The sequence below is a fragment of the Mauremys reevesii genome, linkage group 1, assembly GCF_016161935.1.
Source record: "Mauremys reevesii isolate NIE-2019 linkage group 1, ASM1616193v1, whole genome shotgun sequence".
Lineage (NCBI taxonomy): Eukaryota > Metazoa > Chordata > Testudines > Geoemydidae > Mauremys > Mauremys reevesii.
The window spans coordinates 29,279,671-29,299,515 of record NC_052623.1 but is presented as its reverse complement, the minus strand read 5'-3'; the positions used below and the strand labels follow the sequence as shown (position 1 = coordinate 29,299,515).

Below are 19,845 nucleotides of genomic sequence, written 5' to 3'. Positions count from 1 at the left end.
TATATATGTGTCAAATTGTACTATATATATAAAATAAACCCTATGTGTGTGTGTATGTGTACACACACTTAAATACGCCACACTGTCTATTGCCATAAATGTGTTTACAGACAAAAAATTGAATAAGTAAGATTCATAGAATCAGGGCCTGCTCCAGGCACCAGCACGCCAAGCGCATGCTTGGGGCGGCATGCCGCGGGGGGCGCTCTGCCGGTTGCCGGGAGGGCGGCAGGCAGCTCCGGTGAACCTCCTGCAGGGACGCCTGCGGGAGGTCCACCGGAGCCGCGGGACCGGCGAGCGGCAGAGCGCCCACCGCGGCGTGCCGCCCTGCTTGGGACGGCGAAATTACTAGAGCCGGCCCTGCATAGAATCCAAGGCCAGAAGGGACCATTGTGACCATCTAGTCTGACCTCCTATGTAACACAAGTTATCAAATTCCTCCAAAATAATTCTTAGAGCATACATTAAAAAGGATTGTATATCCCTTCAGGTGACTTCACAGTTTTATTGAAACAAATGTTGTGTTCTGTGTTGCAGTATTCATCCAGTTTTAGTTAAAAGCCTATCTCTGATACGTGTTCACTATTGTGACTACATGTGAATTTATCACACATACTCTTGTTGCTTATCTATACAAGTTGTGTTTGGATATTAAATGGAAAATCATTCAGTAGATGGCAGCTCAAGTAAATCATCAATCCATGAGAAATCCAATTAGATGTAAGCTATTTTTTCTCTTGGTGGACATGATGCAATGAAACATCCTATCAGTCAAGCACAAGTAGAGTTAATCAGTAGTAGAAAAATAGCCTTGATCATGTCCTATTATTATGGAACAAATTATAGAACCTTTGGGAAGTGGCTCCTGCAGTGCCATCTTTGAGCTATTTCAGATCTGGGTGTGGGGGATGCAGAAATGTGGCTTTGTGACACTGTTTTAAGGAAACAGATGTTCACTGATTATTTCTGCCTTCATCTTGGTATGGCACATAACTCTAGGTATTTGCTGTTATGTAGATATTAGGTAGACAGCAAGTATGTATTATATTGTAATGCCGAGTAAACAAAACTTAATGAACATATTCTGATGAGTTAAAATAAACATTGTTATGGTACAGATATTCTTTTTTATATAAACAGTTTTTTCCTTAATGATTTTCTTTGCTGCTAGTGGTATTATGTTATCTCTTTGGTAATCCCACATTTTTAAAAGCTGTGACTATCAAGAAGATTGCAATGTAAAGAGTTCAGAGTGACTTATCACCTTCAGAAAGCAATTCTTCATTCTGATTAATGGAAGGGCACGGCCTTTTATACAGGTGCAATATAAACAGTCTTATTTCAATCCTTTTGACTCCCAGCGAATGATTATATGAAACTACTTTTTGGGCTTTGCTCAATAAATGCTAATGCCCTGTTTCCTAGACTAAATATTCTGATATGGATCTAATTAAATAGTTGAATATAGCTGCCAATGCTAAGCATATTCTTCATATGATTTTATGTTCAATGTAATCTCAGTTACAAAGGTAGGGCCATTACTTTATTACCTTTTTGTCAGGATTACACATATTGAATTAAAAGTAGGCCCTTAGAAAACTGTCTAGGCATAGAGGTGTTTTTATTTTCAATCATTGGTCCATGATCCCTTTATTTTTATGTATCCAAGATTGTTGGTTGTACACTAATTGTTTGCTTGCCATTCAAACTGTTTGTATGCAGTGTTGTTGTAGCTGTGTTGTTCCCCGGCTATCAGATTGAGATTTTCACCCACTCACCACTTTCTCAACATTTTCCTTTTGGTTGAAATTTCCATTGCAATTATATTATCATTGGAGAGACACAAATGTAAATACAGAACTCTCTGGAGGGCAGCAGAGAGTGTGTATTCTAAAACATTGGTGAGGTAATAATTGGAGATATACCAATCTCATAGAACTGGAAGGGACCTTGAAAGGTCATTGAGTCCAGCCCCCTGCCTTCACTAGCAGGGCCAATTTTTGCCCCAGATCCCTAAGTGGCCCCCTCAAGGACTGAACTCACAACCCTGGGGTTAGTAGGCTAATGCTCAAACCACTACGCTATCCCTCCCCACAGTGTCTTTTGTTGGAAGAGCTTCTGTTGGTGAGAGAGACCAGCTTTTGAGCTTTCACAAACAGAAGTTGGTCCAATAAAAGCTATTACTTCACCCACCTTGTCTCTCTCATTCACCACTGAGAAATTCAGGAGTGGGCAGATAGGCTGAAAAATGCTCTTGGTATTCCACAATTTAGCATTCATCTACCCATCTCCTTAATACAGAATATACAGGTTCTGGCATGCTCCATTTTAGTCTGAGCAGCTAGACAAGGCAACTTGTCTCAAGGTGGAGAATTGTGTATTCTTTGAAGATCTCACTTCTGAACTACAGATGTCAGCAGCTGTAAATGACAAAAAAAAATAGATTGTGCAGCAGCTGAATTTTTTAAACTTTATTGTTTTTATATAAAATATAAACACATAATGAAACGAAGCATATATAAACACATGGTCAAGCTGGAAATAGCATATAAATAACAAAAGTCAATGTTCATTATTTGCAAGATCTGGAAAAAAAATCTAATAAATACAGAATTTGAATCCTTAGAGGTCATGCAGAGCATCAGTTATTAAAGTGACTAAAGAGATAAATAAGTGAGAACATAACTTATGAGTATCAGGGACTAATACATATAAACTGCAATAGTATGCAATAGTTTCATTTGTGACCAGACATCCTCATATTTTTTCAGTGTTTCTATTAGGCATAGTCATTTTTTCCATTAATGCAGTAGTAGAGAGCTCACTATCAGTCTGCGTATGAGGAAGGAATTGCAGATTTCTTTTTGTTCAAAATAACTCTTTTGGTCAGTTAAATAGTTACTGCAATCCACTTCTTAATGTTAAGTAGAAATATTACTCCGCCAGAATCCTGCATCTGAATTTTGATTATGACATGCTTGTTTATTTTTTAAAATTCTGATTATGTGGAACTGTCAAGTTGTGAAATAACTAACATATGTAACAACATGATCTTATAGCTACCCTCATACTCTCACCACCCTTCCTCTCCTGTTGTGCATCACATTCTCCTGTTACATCTTGAACCAAATTAGAATGTAATTAGGACTGTACCACCACAGAAAACAATAAAACATAATAATAATGCATTGATGACATGGAACTCACTGACAAAACACTACATTTAAGTTGCAGCTTTATGTTTTGATGCCCTGAAAAGATTTCAAAGGCTTGACAGAGATTTAACTTCTGCATTTTGCATGGGCTCACAGGGTCATTGTAAGATTACTAGAAGTGGAGTTGGGCTGGTCTGGGGAGAAGCTGCATTTCGACCATGACAATGACTGGTGGCATTATGAGTTCGACAGCTGACACAATGCCTCCAAGCACACCCATTTGCAGTCCTTGCTGCAACTTTGCCAAGGTATAGTTTGGGCTCCCCTCAGAGTGGTCTCTAGGGTACACCATTGCGGGCAGGGGGGCGCGGTATGGCTGACAGTGCTAGTGTAACCTATCCTGGCATGATTTTTTGTCATTTAGTAACTGGTTCACATAAAAAAAGGAGTCAATTAGTGCTCCCTGCTTGAGGAGTTACTCTGTTAGCTCAAGCAGTGGTGATTCCAGTTTTAGTGATGATGGTCTGGGGTTCCTCCTGTAAGTGAGGTTATTACACAAGCACATACTGCTTTTTGGATGCATTTTGTACAAGAATGTGAATTCTTGTGCCCTCTCGCCTGTTCCCCTAAACCTCCCAGTACACCTGCCGTGCAGCAGCTGTGGTTTTAACCCATAGAAATTAGAGACGGAAAATAACCTATTCAATCATCTAGTTCACCCCCATGCCTGTACTTTGGTACATTTTCTAGTGTGTTATCCAGTCTGCTTATAAAGTAACAAGCGATGGAAACTCCACTACTACCCTTATTATTAGGTTATTGTATAACCTAACAGAATTTACTGACAGGAAGCTGTCTCTAGAAGCTTTGTTACTTACTGAGAGAACGCTAAATTCAATGGTTAGGGCATAAAAAGGTTATAAAATATGCCAAGGGATTGTAGCATTTTTGGTCACAAAAAGAAGCTTGCAGAAGTTGCAAGAGGAGACAGTTTTAAATCACAGGTACAATTGGTGAGTGGGTCTTTTTGGTTGGTATAAGCACATTATAGTTATTCAGACCTACTGTAACTCCATTGACTTTATTGCTATTATAGCTTCACATGCCAGAGCTGAATATAGCCTGAAGTGTTTATCTGTGAATTTAACTGGAATTTGCACATAGGTCAATAATACAAAATAAGAGCTTCCCACGCAGGTGCCAACATTAAATATTGTGACAGGGTCAGACTAGATGGCTACAGGAGAGTGATCGAAGGTAGATATATTAGCCCCAGATTAAGCAGGGCCCTTTTCCCTGAGTAAGATAATGGGTTGTTCCAGAACAATCAGGAAGTTGCTGGAACCAGTTAAGGCAGACAGGTTAATTAGGATACCTGGAGCCAATTAAGAAGCTACTAGAATCAATTAGGACAGGCAGGCTAATCAGGGCACCTGGTTTAAAAAGGACCTCACTTCAGTTAGTGAGGTGTATGCGAAGAGCTCGGAGCAAGAGGCGCACAAGGATCTGAGAGTGAGACGGTGAACTGCTGGACGAATGAGGAGTACAAGAGTTATCATACATCAGGAGGAAAGTCCTGTGGTGAGGATAAAGAAGGTGTTGGGAGGAGGCCATGGGGAAGTAGGCCAGAGAGTTGTAGCCATCACACAGCTGTTACAAGAAACACTGTAGACAGCTGAGATCCACAGGCCCTAAAATATTTTAATGGAAAGATATTAGAGGTAGAGCTAGTCAGGAAAAGCATTTTATTCCCATGGAGTTTCTGTCATAAAGACCTAGACCGTTGTGTGTCAGTGTCCTGCAGGATTTATTGCTGCTGTTATGTTTATTTGTAAGTGCAGTAAATGTGCAAGGCTTTGTAGTGACATTATTGGAGCACTGCTGTGGAGTAATACTGTAGTGCTTTTTAATACAAGTAAATTAGGCAACCCTTTTCTCCCAATGTGAAACTCCCCTCTTCCATTTTTTTCTAAGGGTTATTTTAGACTAAACTCTCTATCATTCTGACTCAGCTCCTGAAAACAAAAACCTGTGGCAATGTAATCATGCAAAAAAGCAATAATGTCATATATGGAAAACTGTGGACCAATATCTGCTCTGGGGGGCTCTAGTAAAGTCAGTGGTATTGTCTCAGATTTATATTTAGCACAATGGAGCAGAATGTAGCCATACGCAACTTCACTGTTGCAGCATTTCACGGTGGTCTGCCATATTTGCAAATAAACACATCTGTCATAGATTGGAACGTCCTTTTTGACATCTGTAAGATACTGTACATGCAAGGTGTACACTCTTGTATGTTGCCAAATAGAATTAGAAAATAGAATGCACACATTCTTCGATCCTGATCATCTTTTTCATATTTTTATTTTACGAAATAAAGCTTTTAACTCTCTACCAAACTTTTCTTCAGGGTCAGTTTTTAAATGAAGATTGGCTAGCATATTCGGATTTTAGAAAAAAGATCCTTTTTCCTCAGGGGACACAGAACAACTATAGACTGGTAAAATATTTGCCGATATAATCACCTGTATCACTAAACTAAATGTTGGTATTTGATGAATTTGCATACATGTGATATTTGTATATATATTCATATATGTACTTTGTACTCACCTATATTTTTTAGTATGTAAAATATGTGTGTATAGATATATGACTATCTACACACACATAAGATGTATGTGTATATACGGTATGTACGTGTGAGTATAATGCATTGAAGAAGAGCTGAATGAATAACTGATTTTTTGGTTCAGGTGGCAAAAAAAAAAGTTTCATTGTTTTTTCAGTTTTTCTCACCAAAATTAAAAAAAAGAGAAGAAAATTTGTTTCTGGTCTAATTAAATGGTTTATTCAACCCAAAATTATTTTTTTCAGGTTTTTTGTGTTCTTTTGAGTCATTTTCAAATATTTTTCTTCCCCCTTTTTGAAAAGTTACATGAATTTAGAAACAAAGCACCACTTCAAAATGAAAAGTCAAAATGTTTCTTTTTGAAGTGGCTGAAAAGAGCCATTTTGACTTTTAAAAAATCCATTTTTTTCAGCCAAAACTATTCATGGAGTTCAACCTGAATTCACTAGTCATGTTGGTGCTCCAAAATAATGCATTTTTCAGTGAATTTTTGTGAAATTTGTTCCCGGTTCTATATATAATACTTTTTTTAGTGTTTCACTTTTGACAACCTGTTAAAGATCTGGTGGAATTTATTTTGTGATCTCTTGTTGTGAGTTTAGCTATAATTGACACTACTGAGAACAATGCCAATTTTTCCCTCCTCTTTCATGATATAATTGTTTATTATCTTGGGTTTGCAAGCATTTTAAAATATTTTTTTAAAAGATCCATAAATGGTGATACAATCTTTCAAGATGCAGATACTACCGTACATTACAATGTGATAGTTTAATAAGAAAGCTCCAGTCATTAGGCTGACAGCACGGAATAAAAAGACAAAATTTAAAAGAACCGGACAAGTGGAAGAGATGACGTGATCCTGAAAACAGAATCCCCTTCTGTGTATGTGTGTCTAGTATACGAGTAGCAGCAATGTCTGCTCATTGCATAGTGATCTTTCTTTTACTGATAGTCTTCTGTCATGACAAGATGATGAATAAGTTATATGCATTACCACATACCTTGTAAAAATCTCCATGTGAGCTTTTTACCACTGCCGCTGGGACTGTTTATTTTTCCAGGCAGCCAGGATTTCCTGATGTTCAACCCTAGTTATAACTCCTTTTGGTAAGAAAATTTGCATATGGCATTTGATTTTTTTTAAAATCACATTTCTTTGCACACACACACACACACACACACACACACCACATGCATACAAAGGAGTTAAGTAAAGGATCATACTTCAAGACATACAGAACTCTTTATTGCTGTCCCACAGTCTTTCCGATGGGGTTTCCTTCTGATCTCAACCTTCTCACCTCCTGGCAAAGAGGTGGGCATCTCTGTTTACTATGCCCCTTTGATACATGCTAACAGCCAGGTCCTCCGATTGGGGTGACTCCAGTGATTTACACCAGTTGGTGATCTGTCCCCAAACATTTAGGGACAAACTTTTGAGGGTGAGTCTAGGAGCCACAGAAAAAGGTGGTTTGAGGAGATGAGCTAGAGGAGGAGTGGGGGCCAGAAGCAATGGAAGCACATCAGTTCTAGGGCTTCAGTAATGTCTTTGGCCTGAAAGTTCAGAATCTTTCTTTCCCTCCTGCCCCCTCTTTTTCTCTCCAGTACACAACCAGGCTACTCAGGCTGAGGTCAAGAGTCATGCATCCTTACATGAATATAGACATACGCTATGAAACTAAGGCAGAAATGCATTTGGTACTGCCTATTCCAAGCTAAGTCGAGTGGTCATAAAATGGAGAACTTGCCCAAGGAGTTCAACTTTTACAGTAGGGGCCTGCATTGTTTTAAATGCAGAAACAAACAGAGAGATGCAGCCAAGTATTCCATGTGCTTTGCAGTGCACAGTGAGGGCAGGTGCTGGTTTGCATTGTAGGAAAAGGGGCAGAAATCACTAGTGCACATACTCTAATGCCTAAGGCAGTAGTCAAAGCATTAGGCACAGCCAGGGAGAAATAAAGTAGGGTGGCATTGGGGGGAAAAAGAGATGAGAGGCTAAAGAGAAGTCAAATGTTCCACCCGAAAATACCCACACAAAACCTCTCAGAGAGAAGATGGGAAAGTACCCAGCATTCCACAAATGACAGGCATGGAGAGTGTAGTGCCAGCGAGGATAATGAAGAGAGGCTTGTGTATTTACTGAGGACATGCCTACTCTGTCTGTGATGTTTCTGGACCCAGCAGAGGAGGAGATAGACACAGAGGGAGCTGATAGAAACACAGCAGTGTGCTGTGCTTGCTTTATTCTGGCAGCAAACCTGAAACTAACAGGAAAGTGAGATTTTTTCACGGGGGAGGGGAGAGTGCTCAAACATTTAAAGGGATGGGACATCACATTCTTCTACCCTACCTTAAAACACTTCCCAAGCACATATACATTATCATTTACATGGCTAACAATAAACACAATATGACCTAAGAGTTGCAGGTGGACTACTGCAGACTCTTAAACTGCAAGGGATTATTGTGCCCTGGAACAGCAATTTACTAGCTAAACAATTTATAAGCTCAGGCGTACAACTGGTTTTCACACTGTCTTGGGATAATGTGGTGATGGTGGTGTGGTAGTGTCATGAGCAACAAGAACAGTAGGTAGTAAGAAATCAACTAGATTGGGTATGGAATCAGCTGGATCCAGTACCAGAGATTCTTCCACCAAATTGTTGAAATTAGGAGTTGTAACAAAAGCGGTTCAACAGGAAAATCAGAAAGTCCTGCTGGAACATCCCTGGACTCTGGTACTTGTCAAGGCTGCAACTGGTCCATATACGATTTCCATAAAATGCTGTTGGATAATTTTACCATGAACCAAACGGATCCTGTTCATTTTACAAGTTCTCCAGGTACCCATTTCACTCCACAACTGTAGTTGCAAGCTCACACCAAGTCTTCAACTTGAAAAGAATACTGACAAGTCTCACACTGAACACACGAGGCAATATCAGGATGTAACAGGTCCCAACAGGTATGCAAAGATCACTTCAAGAAAAGAGTTGTGGATGACTCCTGGGTACTAGCATGTGATATGTTCCTGTAGACCAGCAAGAAATTGTGTATTTTCTGCTGATGTCTCAAAATAGACTTGTTAGCTTTTAAGACATGCTCTAGCGTTTGTACAAAGTGTCCCTCTAGTCCATGTATAGCAGGATGGCATGGAGCAGAGTGTATGTGCTGAATTCCATTTAATGGTAGGAACCTCTGAAATTCTTCAGAACAGAATTGAGGTCCAATGTCACTCACCAACCGTAATGGTAAACCAAATTTACTAAACAAGGTATGAATATGCCCACTTGTCTTTGTAGATATAGCAGAAGTCATTCTGAAAACTTCTGGCTATTTCCAATGGGCACTGACAGCAACCAAAAACAGATAACCTTCTAGTGGTCCACCAAAGTCCATGTGAATACCTTTCCAAGGAGTCTGAGGCCATGACCCAGGGTGTGGACAAGGTAGGCCAGGATCATACTGAATTTGCTGACATGTTGTACAGCATTTTGTCTTCCTCTCAATGTCTTTGTCAGTCCCTGGCCACAAGACATGACTCCAGGCCTATTGACTTCATCTGCACAGTGCCAAAATGACCTTCATGGAGAGCTTCCAAAACCTGAGATTGAAGTGATTTCTGAATGATCACTCACATTTTCCATAAGACACAAGCATTATTCACAGATAATTCACATTGACGTGACACAAATTGTGTAAACTGGGGATTCTTTTGATCCAACTCTTTACCTTCTAGTGCCATTCCTCTCACAAGAGAAAGCACATCATCCTTAGTGGTTTCTTTGTTGATATCTGTGCTAAGTGACGTTACCGGGTTGTCTTAACCCAAAGCTATGGTAACTAATCTCTCTTTTCCAGGCAATGTCAGGAAATCAATCGGTGGGGGATACAGCACCTCCATCTGATAAATGATTGGTACACAGAAGAATGCTTCCACTCATAAATCCTTTTTTTTAACTGAGTACTAAGCACACATAAGACTATAGCAAAAGTCTAGAACACACCAAAATATAGTTACCCCAAGTCTGCGGTGGTATGGAGTGACAGCAGAAGGGCTCCGGTGACCAGCCTTTCTCCTAGCAGCTGGGGAGGTAGCTGTCAGACTCCAAGCTCGTAGAAATCCAAACTTCTCCGAAGTATACACTCCCACTGAACTCTTCATAGGTTTATCCAGAAAAAAGCACATCACTCATAATGGCCCCTAATATGCTAACGATTGCCCTAGGAACAGCAAATAATAAATCATTATTCTATTTATCAGCAAAGCAACTTCAGCAAGAAACATAATTACAGACACCCAGTAAGAAACTTACAGAGACTTTAGGTTAGTTCCACACTCCCTTCCATTCCCATAAATCTGTCATTTCACTGGATCTATCCTTGTTAGTAACATGGCAGCTGCAGCTGTTTTTGTCTGCCTAAGCAAGGCCAAATTCTTTTTACTATGTGGTAGCCTTGCTTCCAGCTTATGGTGGCTGAGTATACCCGATAACTGCAAGTTATGTCAAGTCCAGGTTATGCTAAATCCAGTTCTCTCATAACAGCGCTGGATAACCTATCCATCAAATTGAGATAGAACACTTTGTCTGAAGTTTCTTTGGGTTGACGTGAACTTGAGCCGGGTAGATGAGACAGCCCACCAGCATTGCCATGCTGAGTCCCTTTATGGAATTGAATAGTATAGGAATGAGCTGAAAGTAGCAATGCCCATTGTTGCATACGAACAACAGTTAACAAGGGAATTCCATGTTTTGGTCCAAAATTGAAAGTAATTGGTAATGATCCATCAGTAAGGTAAAATATCTACCATGCAGATAGGCATGGATCTTCTGAATTCCAAAGATAATGCTGAGAGCTTTTCACTCTGTTTGTGCATCGTTCTTCTTAGGAGTAGTGAGTGTTTGTGATGCAAATGCAATTGGTTTCTCCATGCCATTAGGAAAAATGTGGGAAAGAACAGCATCCACTATATAGGGTGAAGCATCACAAAGCAATTGCAATGGTAGCAAAGCATCCAAGTGCAAAAGAACTTTGGCTGATGTTAGCCGTTTCTTTGCTTCCTTAAATGTATCTCTTTGCTTGTAACAGTTCATGTCAAGATGCCAATACTATCACCAGATTAGGTAGAAATTTACCATAGTAGTTAAGCAGACCTAAACTCTGTTCACTCCCTTCAGAATCTCATCCATGGTTTTCTGGAACACGATTGGTGCCAATGTGATACTGAAAGGCAACCTGTTGTAACTAAATAATGTTGATTTTTGTGTGTTGATTGTGAGATGTTTGTGAGATGTCAGATCAATCTCCATTTGTAGGTATGCACTGAGAAAAAACAATTTACTGAAACACTGTCCTCCACTAAGAGTAGCAAACAAATCTTCAGTATGAGGTAATAGATATTGGTCTGCACAAAAAAAAATGGATTCAATGTCACTTTGAAATCTCAAAAAAATCAGACTGAGCTATTGGTCTTGATCACTGGTACGATGGGTGTAGCCCACTCACTACGTGAAGCCAGTGACAAGACTCCAGTGTTCACTAAATGGTCCAGATCAGCTTCCACTTGAGGCCTCAGAGCAGAGGCACAGCTCTGGGCTTGCAATACTTTGGCTGGCTGTCAGACTTAGTGATTTTCACTGACACAATGTTCAAGCTCTTTTTCAAAAACTTTGGAGTACCTGTCCAGTATTTCCTGGAGATTTTTAGGTGCTTTTGTGATTGCCTCAATATAAGTCCAAGTCACCTTGAGCTTCTCAAGCCAAAATCTGCCAAATAATAGTGACTGCTTTCCTTCAGACACACACAAGGGTAAAACAACTGATTGTCCATCCAGCTGAACTTTCACCTGGAGTATTGCTTTTGGGACTAACTTTTTTCCAGTATAAGTCTTCAAAATCATGGATGTTTCTTCCAGAGGAACGTGTGACAAAGTCTGTTGATAGGTAGATGCAGAAACCAATGAGACGGCAGCTCCAGTATCAAGCTCTATTCTTGTAAGAACTCCTTCAATCAAAGATGTAACCCAGATGCCATCTCTGAATCCAGCTTGCAATAACACATGTAGTGCTAAATCCTAGAGCTCTTGTCTTCTTCCAGATTATGAATTCCCAACTTCCGTCCTTTCTTAGGTTCAGTTGTCACAGATGTTTTCTTGAATATATAGTTACTCTGTGTTGCTGATCGTTGAACTGTCCCACAGCTCATAGCAATGTGTCCCTTCTTCTGGCACTTTCTGCAAATAAACTGGCATGCCCAGCAATCCTTTTCAGCATGCGTAGTTTGTGCACTACAACCAGGTGGAAATTCCTTATATGCCCATGGTCCTCTGTCTCAGTGATTCATGAGATGAAATTTTTGGTTCACACTAAATTCCAGAGAATCTTTCTCTGTGGTCTCCATTGCAACTGTACTTCAACAGTCTTTTTGGATGTAAGCACTTACATAGTCAATAATGTCTTCTGGACCTGATCATTGCATTATCCGGAGACTATCTGGTCACGTGGCACTCAGTGTTTGTCCAAACTGATGGTGCTCTGACAACCTCCTGAGAGCAACATCAAACTGTGCTACTGACTCTCCACTTCCGTGATGTTGTTGATGAAACTGATACGTTCTGCTATCACTGATGGAATAGGAGAACTGCTGCAATAATTGTGGTGTACATGGCAATGCCAGGCACTGGAGATAATAGGTCACACAGAAGTCCATGTCTTCTCACCCATCACTATCAACAAGGTTGAAACCCGTTGTCCATCTAGAAAGGTGTTGCAGGTTACAAATTGCTCAGAATGTTTGAGGTACACTATCCATGATTCACAATTGTCATCAAACTCATCAACATTGCCCACACCATTTCACTGCTCTCCTGTTGCCTCCTGGACATCTCCTGCCACAGGGAAACAGTTCTTATTTGTTATTGCACTATTTGTACCCCATCTGCTGGCCATGTGCTTACATGGCAAAATGCAGAATTTTTCCTTTGGCTGTACTTGGTCTCCATCACAGTTGCTAACTTTCATACGGTAAATAAGCACCCTGACTTTCACAATAAGCCAAAAATCAAGCTAATCCCATTTCAAAACAAGGCCAAAACAAGCCAGTCCCTAAGAACCCCAACATTCTCTGTGACTAGATCCCCCTAGTGTGCAGTCTGGGACTGTGGTGGGCCCGCTGTGCACTGCTGACTCCCTCTCCTGTGACCCCTGCTTGTCCCTTGCCCCCGCTTGCTCCCCTTTGCCCCTGCTTGCCGGAAGCCAATCAAAAAAAAGAAGCAACACGCTACAATAAGCAACGAGCTACAAGCCCAGGGGCGGCTCTAGGCACCAGCAAAACAAGCTGGTGCCTAGGGCGGTAAAATCTAGGGGGCGTTAGGCTGGGCGGGCGGACCTGCCGCAGTCATGCCTGCGGGAGGTCCACTGGAGCCCCGGGACGACTGGACCTGCCGCAGGCATGACTGCGGAGGGGGCGCTCGTCCTGCGGCTCGGCTGGACCTCCCGCAGGCATGACTGCGGCAGCTCAAGCGGAGCCGCCGGACCCCCGAACCGTCCGCAGCCACGGGAGGTCCAGCCGAGCCATGCGGGACCAGCGGTCCCTCTGCAGTCATGCCCGCGGGAGGTCCGCTGCTCCCGCGGCTCCGGGGCGCCTCCCGCGCATGACTGCTTGGGGCGGCTAAAAACGTAGAGCCGCCCCTGTACAAGCCAAACAAGCAACAAGCCAAAAACTAGCCAGGAAGCAACTCACAAGCCAATTAGGCCAAAAACAAGCCAAATTTCTGCATTTTTTCATGGGTTTGGCATGTCTGGTCTCCCTCTGCTGGCTACAGACCCTCAGTGCAGGCTGCAGGCTGTTTGCCTGGCTGCCTGCTTGCACATTGGGGGGAGGGATAGCTCAGTGGTTTGAGCATTGGCCTGCTAACAGGGTTGTGAGTTCAATCCTTGAGGGGGCCACTTAGGGATCTGGGGCAAAAATTGGTCCTGCTAGTGAAGGCAGGGGGCTGGACTTGATGACCTTTCAAGGTCCCTTCCAGTTCTAGGAGATTGGTATATCTCCAATTATTACCTTATTACATGGTCAACACAGGTGGCTGTTTACTTCCCCTTCACTGCTCTGTTTGAACGGTTCTAGCAGTATATGCAGAACTTGTATCCTTTGTTCTATCTTTATTTACCTACTTGCCCCCTCTAGTTGGCTGGTTCCCACTGTCCCAGGAGCAAAACCAGCAGTCTGACACCCTGTGCCAATAAGTGAACTTTGTCCCCTTTTTCATAGTATTATTTACGTAGTTTTTCTTCTTCATGTTCAATCAATGGGAGCACTGGACACTCATGGGATATAAATTCCTTGTCGTCAAATGTTATATTTCTGGATCCAATAGAGAAGGAGACAGACACAAACATAGAGGGAGCTGATAGAAACACAACTGTGCACTGTGATTGCCTTATTGTTCTGGCTGCAAAACTGAAACAAAGACAAGGTTTTGCACTGAGAAGTGGTGAGCGCGCCAACATTTAAAGGGACAGGATACTGTGTTCTCTATCTAAATTCTTACACTGTGGTACCCAAGTAGTCTTCAGATGGACCGATCTTATTCTCTGGGCTGAAGCTGCTCAAGGCCATTTATCTGCTGAAAAGATGAATTCCCTGTTTCGTATCTTAGCACAACCAGCATTTCAGTAGTTACAGCATATGCACTTACCTCTTTCTTTGTGCTGGATGCCTTCTTCCGGAGTCTTCTGTACCATTTCTGGGTCTTCATGGCCGTTTGCTATATCATGCATAACACCCTTTACAGTGCACCTGACAGGTTGCTTTATTAGTACTTCTGCATCTCTTTGCATGCATATTTTCCTATCTCACTTTCCTCCCCCCATGCCTTTTAGACCTCCTCAGAACATAAGGATGTTGCCTGTAAAATTCTGTTGAAATATCTATATTTCGTATGCAAAATCCCTAGTTCTCTGATGCACAAAGACGCTAAGAAGGGCTATTTCCAATGTTATTGAAACAAGTAGTCAGTTCATGTAAAACGAGGGAAGGGGAGCACGTGGCCTAGAATTCTCATTTCTAATATTTCAACACTTTAATCATTAGCATGCCCTAAGTATTTTATCACTGTTGCTTTAACAACCCATGACATTTACTATAGAAATAAGATCCTTTCTAAAGGTGTGGCCTTGGAGTTTTTTAAACAATCCTATACAATTCTATAGTATGGACATAATTCTGCAAAGATGATTAAAAAAACTATAGAAGAGCTGCTATTTGTTGTTCAGTTCTATAGGACTTTGCCACATGGGATGGAAACATTTAAAATCTTGCTGAACATGAGATGAACATTTTGAATATAAAAGCAGCAAAGAATCCTGTGGCACCTTATAGACTAACTGACGTTTTGCAGCATGAGCTTTCGTGGGTGAATACCCACTTCTTCGGAAGTGGGTATTCACCCACGAAAGCTCATGCTGCAAAACGTCAGTTAGTCTATAAGGTGCCACAGGATTCTTTGCTGCTTTTACAGATCCAGACTAACACGGCTACCCCTCTGATTTTGAATATAGCAAATCTATTTAGATAATTCCTACATTTAACCGTTTAAAATGTTTTTTTATTGTAGCACCAAGACAGACCTGTAAATGATTCCAGCCTTTGGGCTAGTAATTATCCTTCTGGGGGAAGCTAGACTTTTTGCCAGAATTGATTCCAATTAGCACATTAACTCCTGTTTCCATTCCTAATATTATCTTAGTCTTAGGATAAATTTCAAAGCAGTATGTTGCATGTCTCTCTGTGATATCAAATAAAAATCACTGCTCACCTCTTTTCCTTCATTTTCTCTTGCAGTAAATAACTCATTTTACCCTTTAATGTTTATTTTGAATCTGAAGCACTTTCTTTCCTCCCAGTATATTCCCTTCATCAGACTATTAGACTATTCAGGAAGGCACAATCTTTTTGTTCTGTGTTTGCAAGTACATTGTTTATAGACCTTACAATCTATGGCCCCAATCCTGTCTGGTGTAGAGGACAGGCAGACTTCTGTGCCAACACAAAGCCAATATCCCCAAACAAGCACCACCTCACTGAAGTGAACAGGGGTCATGCAGTTCCAACAGTCTTCCTGCATGTTACAAAATTCATGATCAGGTTCTAAATAGGGACAACAGCTGAATTCAGAATACAATAGGTGGAGGGGAAAGAAAGGTTGCTTCTGTTAGTTGCAGTATTTCCAATCCCCAGGATTAAAAAATCAAGAGATGGTCTTTTCTAAAAAATCACAAGATGATCTTAAAAAAATCATGAGATTTTGAAAAATAACTAATGTTGGCTTCTTTTTATTTTCCTTATAGTTTTTGAACCTTCAGAGTGCACATTTCCAAGCTTTTCTCAGCAACTATGAGGGTCAGAAACTCTCTATTTTCCCCTACAAAAACCAAGATTCTCGCATAATCCCATGGCCTCAGAAGCTGGGGCTCTATGAACAATACCAAATATGGCAATCATGGTAAAACAGCAGGAGCTGGCAACACTATGCTTAGATATGTATCATTTGGAGATGGAGCCAGATGAAACTTTCAGAATTTTAATTTTTCTATGGAAAATTTTTGTCAAAATTTTGAATTTCTATGAAAGAAAAAAAAACACTTGTGCATGGAGAATTCCAGTGGAATGTTCATGATTTTTTTCCTGTATTTCTATCAGCTCTGCTTGGAGTTCAGAGTCAGAGTTCTGGGGGGATTTTAAGTGAAATAAGTGGAGGAGAATCGCTAGCAGACTGCTTGATGGCCATTATCATTTGGTAGTTTGCCATCGGCATCTCAGTTTACTGTGATGCTCTTTTAGCCATGATTCTAAAAGCCAGCTTCCTGTCTGGTTTTTGCAATGCCATTACAGATTCTGTGGAACTTTCGCTAAGTTGTCCCCTGGCTAGAATATGCCCAAACAAGCACCACCCCGCTGAAATCACCAGGGCTCAGTGCAATGCAGAGGTGCACATGCACACAGTCAATAACAGGACTGGGGCAGTAGCTTATAATGCTGGTCTGGATTCCTTGGGATACAAGCTTAGGAATACACTATATAAATAAAAAATGCTGATTAAAAATGAATGCTCAGTGTAAGAAAATAGAAGATGCTGAATGCTACTAGTCGAAGTATTACTGATACTTCACTGAACTCCACCCTCCAGATCTCTGGTGTGAGTGTGCATATACTTGCTTTTACTGCTATTCGCAAAGGAGCACTTCCCTTGTTCTTTAGAATGGCATGAAGCAGTATCTTCACAGTGTTTTCTCTCTTTTATTTCTCTCTGCAGTGATGGCTGGGCAGACAGGTACGATGTGACAGACGGGTATCAGCGGGAAGCTGTTGGCGGAATAACGATCAAGCTTCAGTCTCCTGATGTGAAATGGTTTGATGACTATTACCTGCAGCTTCGGCCAGAAACCAATCTCCGAAATCCATGGTTTCAGGAATTCTGGCAGCACAGGTTCCAGTGCCAGCTGAAGGGGTATCCGCAGGAGAATACTAAATACAACAAGACTTGCAACAGTAAGTAGTTGGATTTATTTATGTATTTATACTTAAAATCACTAAGGTTAAAGCCTTGATTTAAGTAGATAATACCATGCCAAGGCAGCGAGATTTGCAGGAATAGAAGTCAGAAAGTCTGGAATTTTAATCCCAGATCTGCCACTGAGCGGATGACTAGTCAAGAAGTTAAGAGTACTAGGCTGCTTATGAGACCCAAGTCCAGCTCCCTGACCTGACACTGATTTCCTGTGTGACTTTACTGTCACTTACAGTAAAAATTCTCAAAAGTATCTAAGTGATTTAGGAACCTACATCTCATTTTCAAAACCAATTTAGGCACTTAAAAGCTGATTTGGAAATGTATTTAGGTGCCTGAAAATTCAGAGAAGCAGCTAGTGGGATTTTCAAAAGTGACTAGGCACTCAACTCCTATTGGTTTCACTGGGAGTTAAAGGCTTAGGTACTTTTGAAAACCTCACAAGGTGTCTATCTGCAGTGACCAAAATGCATTTAATTTAAGTCCCTTCATAATTAAGTCTAGTTGAAAGTCAATGGAATTTAGGCTCCTAAGTGCTTGTCACTGTTGAAAATGAAATTTAGGCTCCTCATAATCTGTTTGCTATCAATTTGTGATCAGAAAAAGAAGGGCTAAATTTGTCAAATTGGTCTCGCTGAATACTTTCTCTAGCTCTGACACTTTGTCCAATGCTACCACATCAATGAACTCTGGAAAAGGAGAAGACTAGACTAGGCTATAAGATCCTTAACTGCTTTATTGTTGTTTTTTTGCGTGTAATTAACATAGTTCCATCTGGTAAAGATTTAATGCTGACCACTATTCAGACGCCATTGATGTGTCCAGGTTGTTTGTTATCCATTTCAATATGCATTGTTTTTTAAATATGGAGTTTATGCTCAATTTTATTGGTCATCATGCTGCTTTAGTTTCCTAAGTTTTACGCTGATCTAACCATCTTGTGTTAAAACTCACAAGAGGGGAACACAAGGCTTGGCTAATAACTCTGATGTTCACCTTGCAGAGTTTCTTTGAACGTTGCCCTCAGGAGCAAGAAGTCTGGGGGCTGCAGAGGTTGGCCTCAAATCGTTGGGTTTGTCTCATGATAGCTTCCAGTCCCCACAGTAGCAGCATGGCTTCCTCATGAAGTCAATGAGTGCTCAGCACCTCTATGAAAATCTGTCCATTTATTTAGGTGCTTAAGTATGGATTTAGGTGTCTGCCTTTAAGCACCCAAATTTGAAAGTTTGGACTTAAACTTCTGTCCAGCTCAATTTCCTCATTTTTAAAACGTACTAACTGCAATTCTATGCAACTCTATGGGTCCTTTGTCCAGCTGACTGAAAGAACAAGGGTGGTAGCCCCTATAGGAGCTTCCTCTGCTATTGGTGACAGAGGGGGAGGACAGGGAAGGCTTACCTGAATCGAGCAGGGAGGAACAGGAAGTGGCCATACTAGGTTGGGGGGAGGGTACTGACCTTCCAGGTGACCAGAGGAGGGTGTGGTATTTGTCTCCCGAGCAGTTCCAGAGAAGCCTTCTCTCATTGAGATCCAGCTGGCACCATTCATCTTCCCACCCGCAGAATCAGAGTAGGACCGGATGCCTTCAGGAACCACTGTGGGCATTACGCTAGTCACCTCTTTCCTTGGGGGATGGGAAGGAATGTTTCCCTCCCTGTCAGACTGGCTGAGGCAGGGTGGGTTTTTTCACCATCCCCACAGTACGCTTGGCAGGGAGGTTCGCACATCACAACTTGGTAAATTAAAAAATATGGCAGGTGTGCAGTGCATCCCTTAAGGAAGCTGCGGGAGAGGGATTCAGGGCTCCTATGTTTGGTACAGCAGGAAACCAGCCACCAATAACTCCCATATGAGGGGAGGGCAGTGGGATCCCAGCAAGGGGCTTGCTGTAGCCAGGACGGGAAGTGGGAGGACTGGCCGCAGCACTCTGCAATGGGGGAAACAGTTAAGGAAATAATGATGAACTGCACTATTTATTGCCAGGTACTCCCATATATTTCACGTGAGTAAAGTTGTGGCCAAATTGTACCACAGACACTGTCTCCTGTTCTTCTGGTATGATTAGACAAAGGGTGATATTGATACTTGCCCTCCTTACTAAAATGCTTTGAAGCCTACAGTTGAAAATAATATATTGTTGATGTGTCATATTTATCCTGCTATGAGTGCAGAATTTTGCCCTTAATTTCATCCAATTAAATATTTTCAGCTCAATAGGAATTGCATAAAAAAATTATTTCAGTATCTTCTAGTGACTCCAGTCAAAGGACTCCCAACTGTACTGAGAGCTGTACAGAAAATTTTAAAAAACACAGCCCCTACACAGAGACCACATAGTCTAAGACAGTGGCAAGAAGATATCGACAAGAAGGTGGGATGGAGGAGGTGGGTGAGGTAATAGTTAAAAGAACAACTTGGTGAATAAGCAATATGCTTAGGTCACCACATGAGTGCAGAATTTGACCTATCTATAGTCAACCACT

General features: G+C 41.3%; 1 protein-coding gene across 2 annotated transcripts in view; it reads left to right on the top strand.

Annotated features, from left to right (window-relative positions):
- The window catches only part of GRM5 (glutamate metabotropic receptor 5), a 452,493-nt gene that overhangs the window by 367,025 nt on the left and 65,623 nt on the right, over positions 1-19,845 (top strand). For both annotated transcript variants that reach the window (XM_039502070.1, XM_039502080.1), the window contains exon 4: positions 17,108-17,343. In XM_039502070.1, the coding sequence (XP_039358004.1) occupies positions 17,108-17,343 (236 nt within the window). The remainder of the gene's footprint in view (positions 1-17,107; positions 17,344-19,845) is intronic.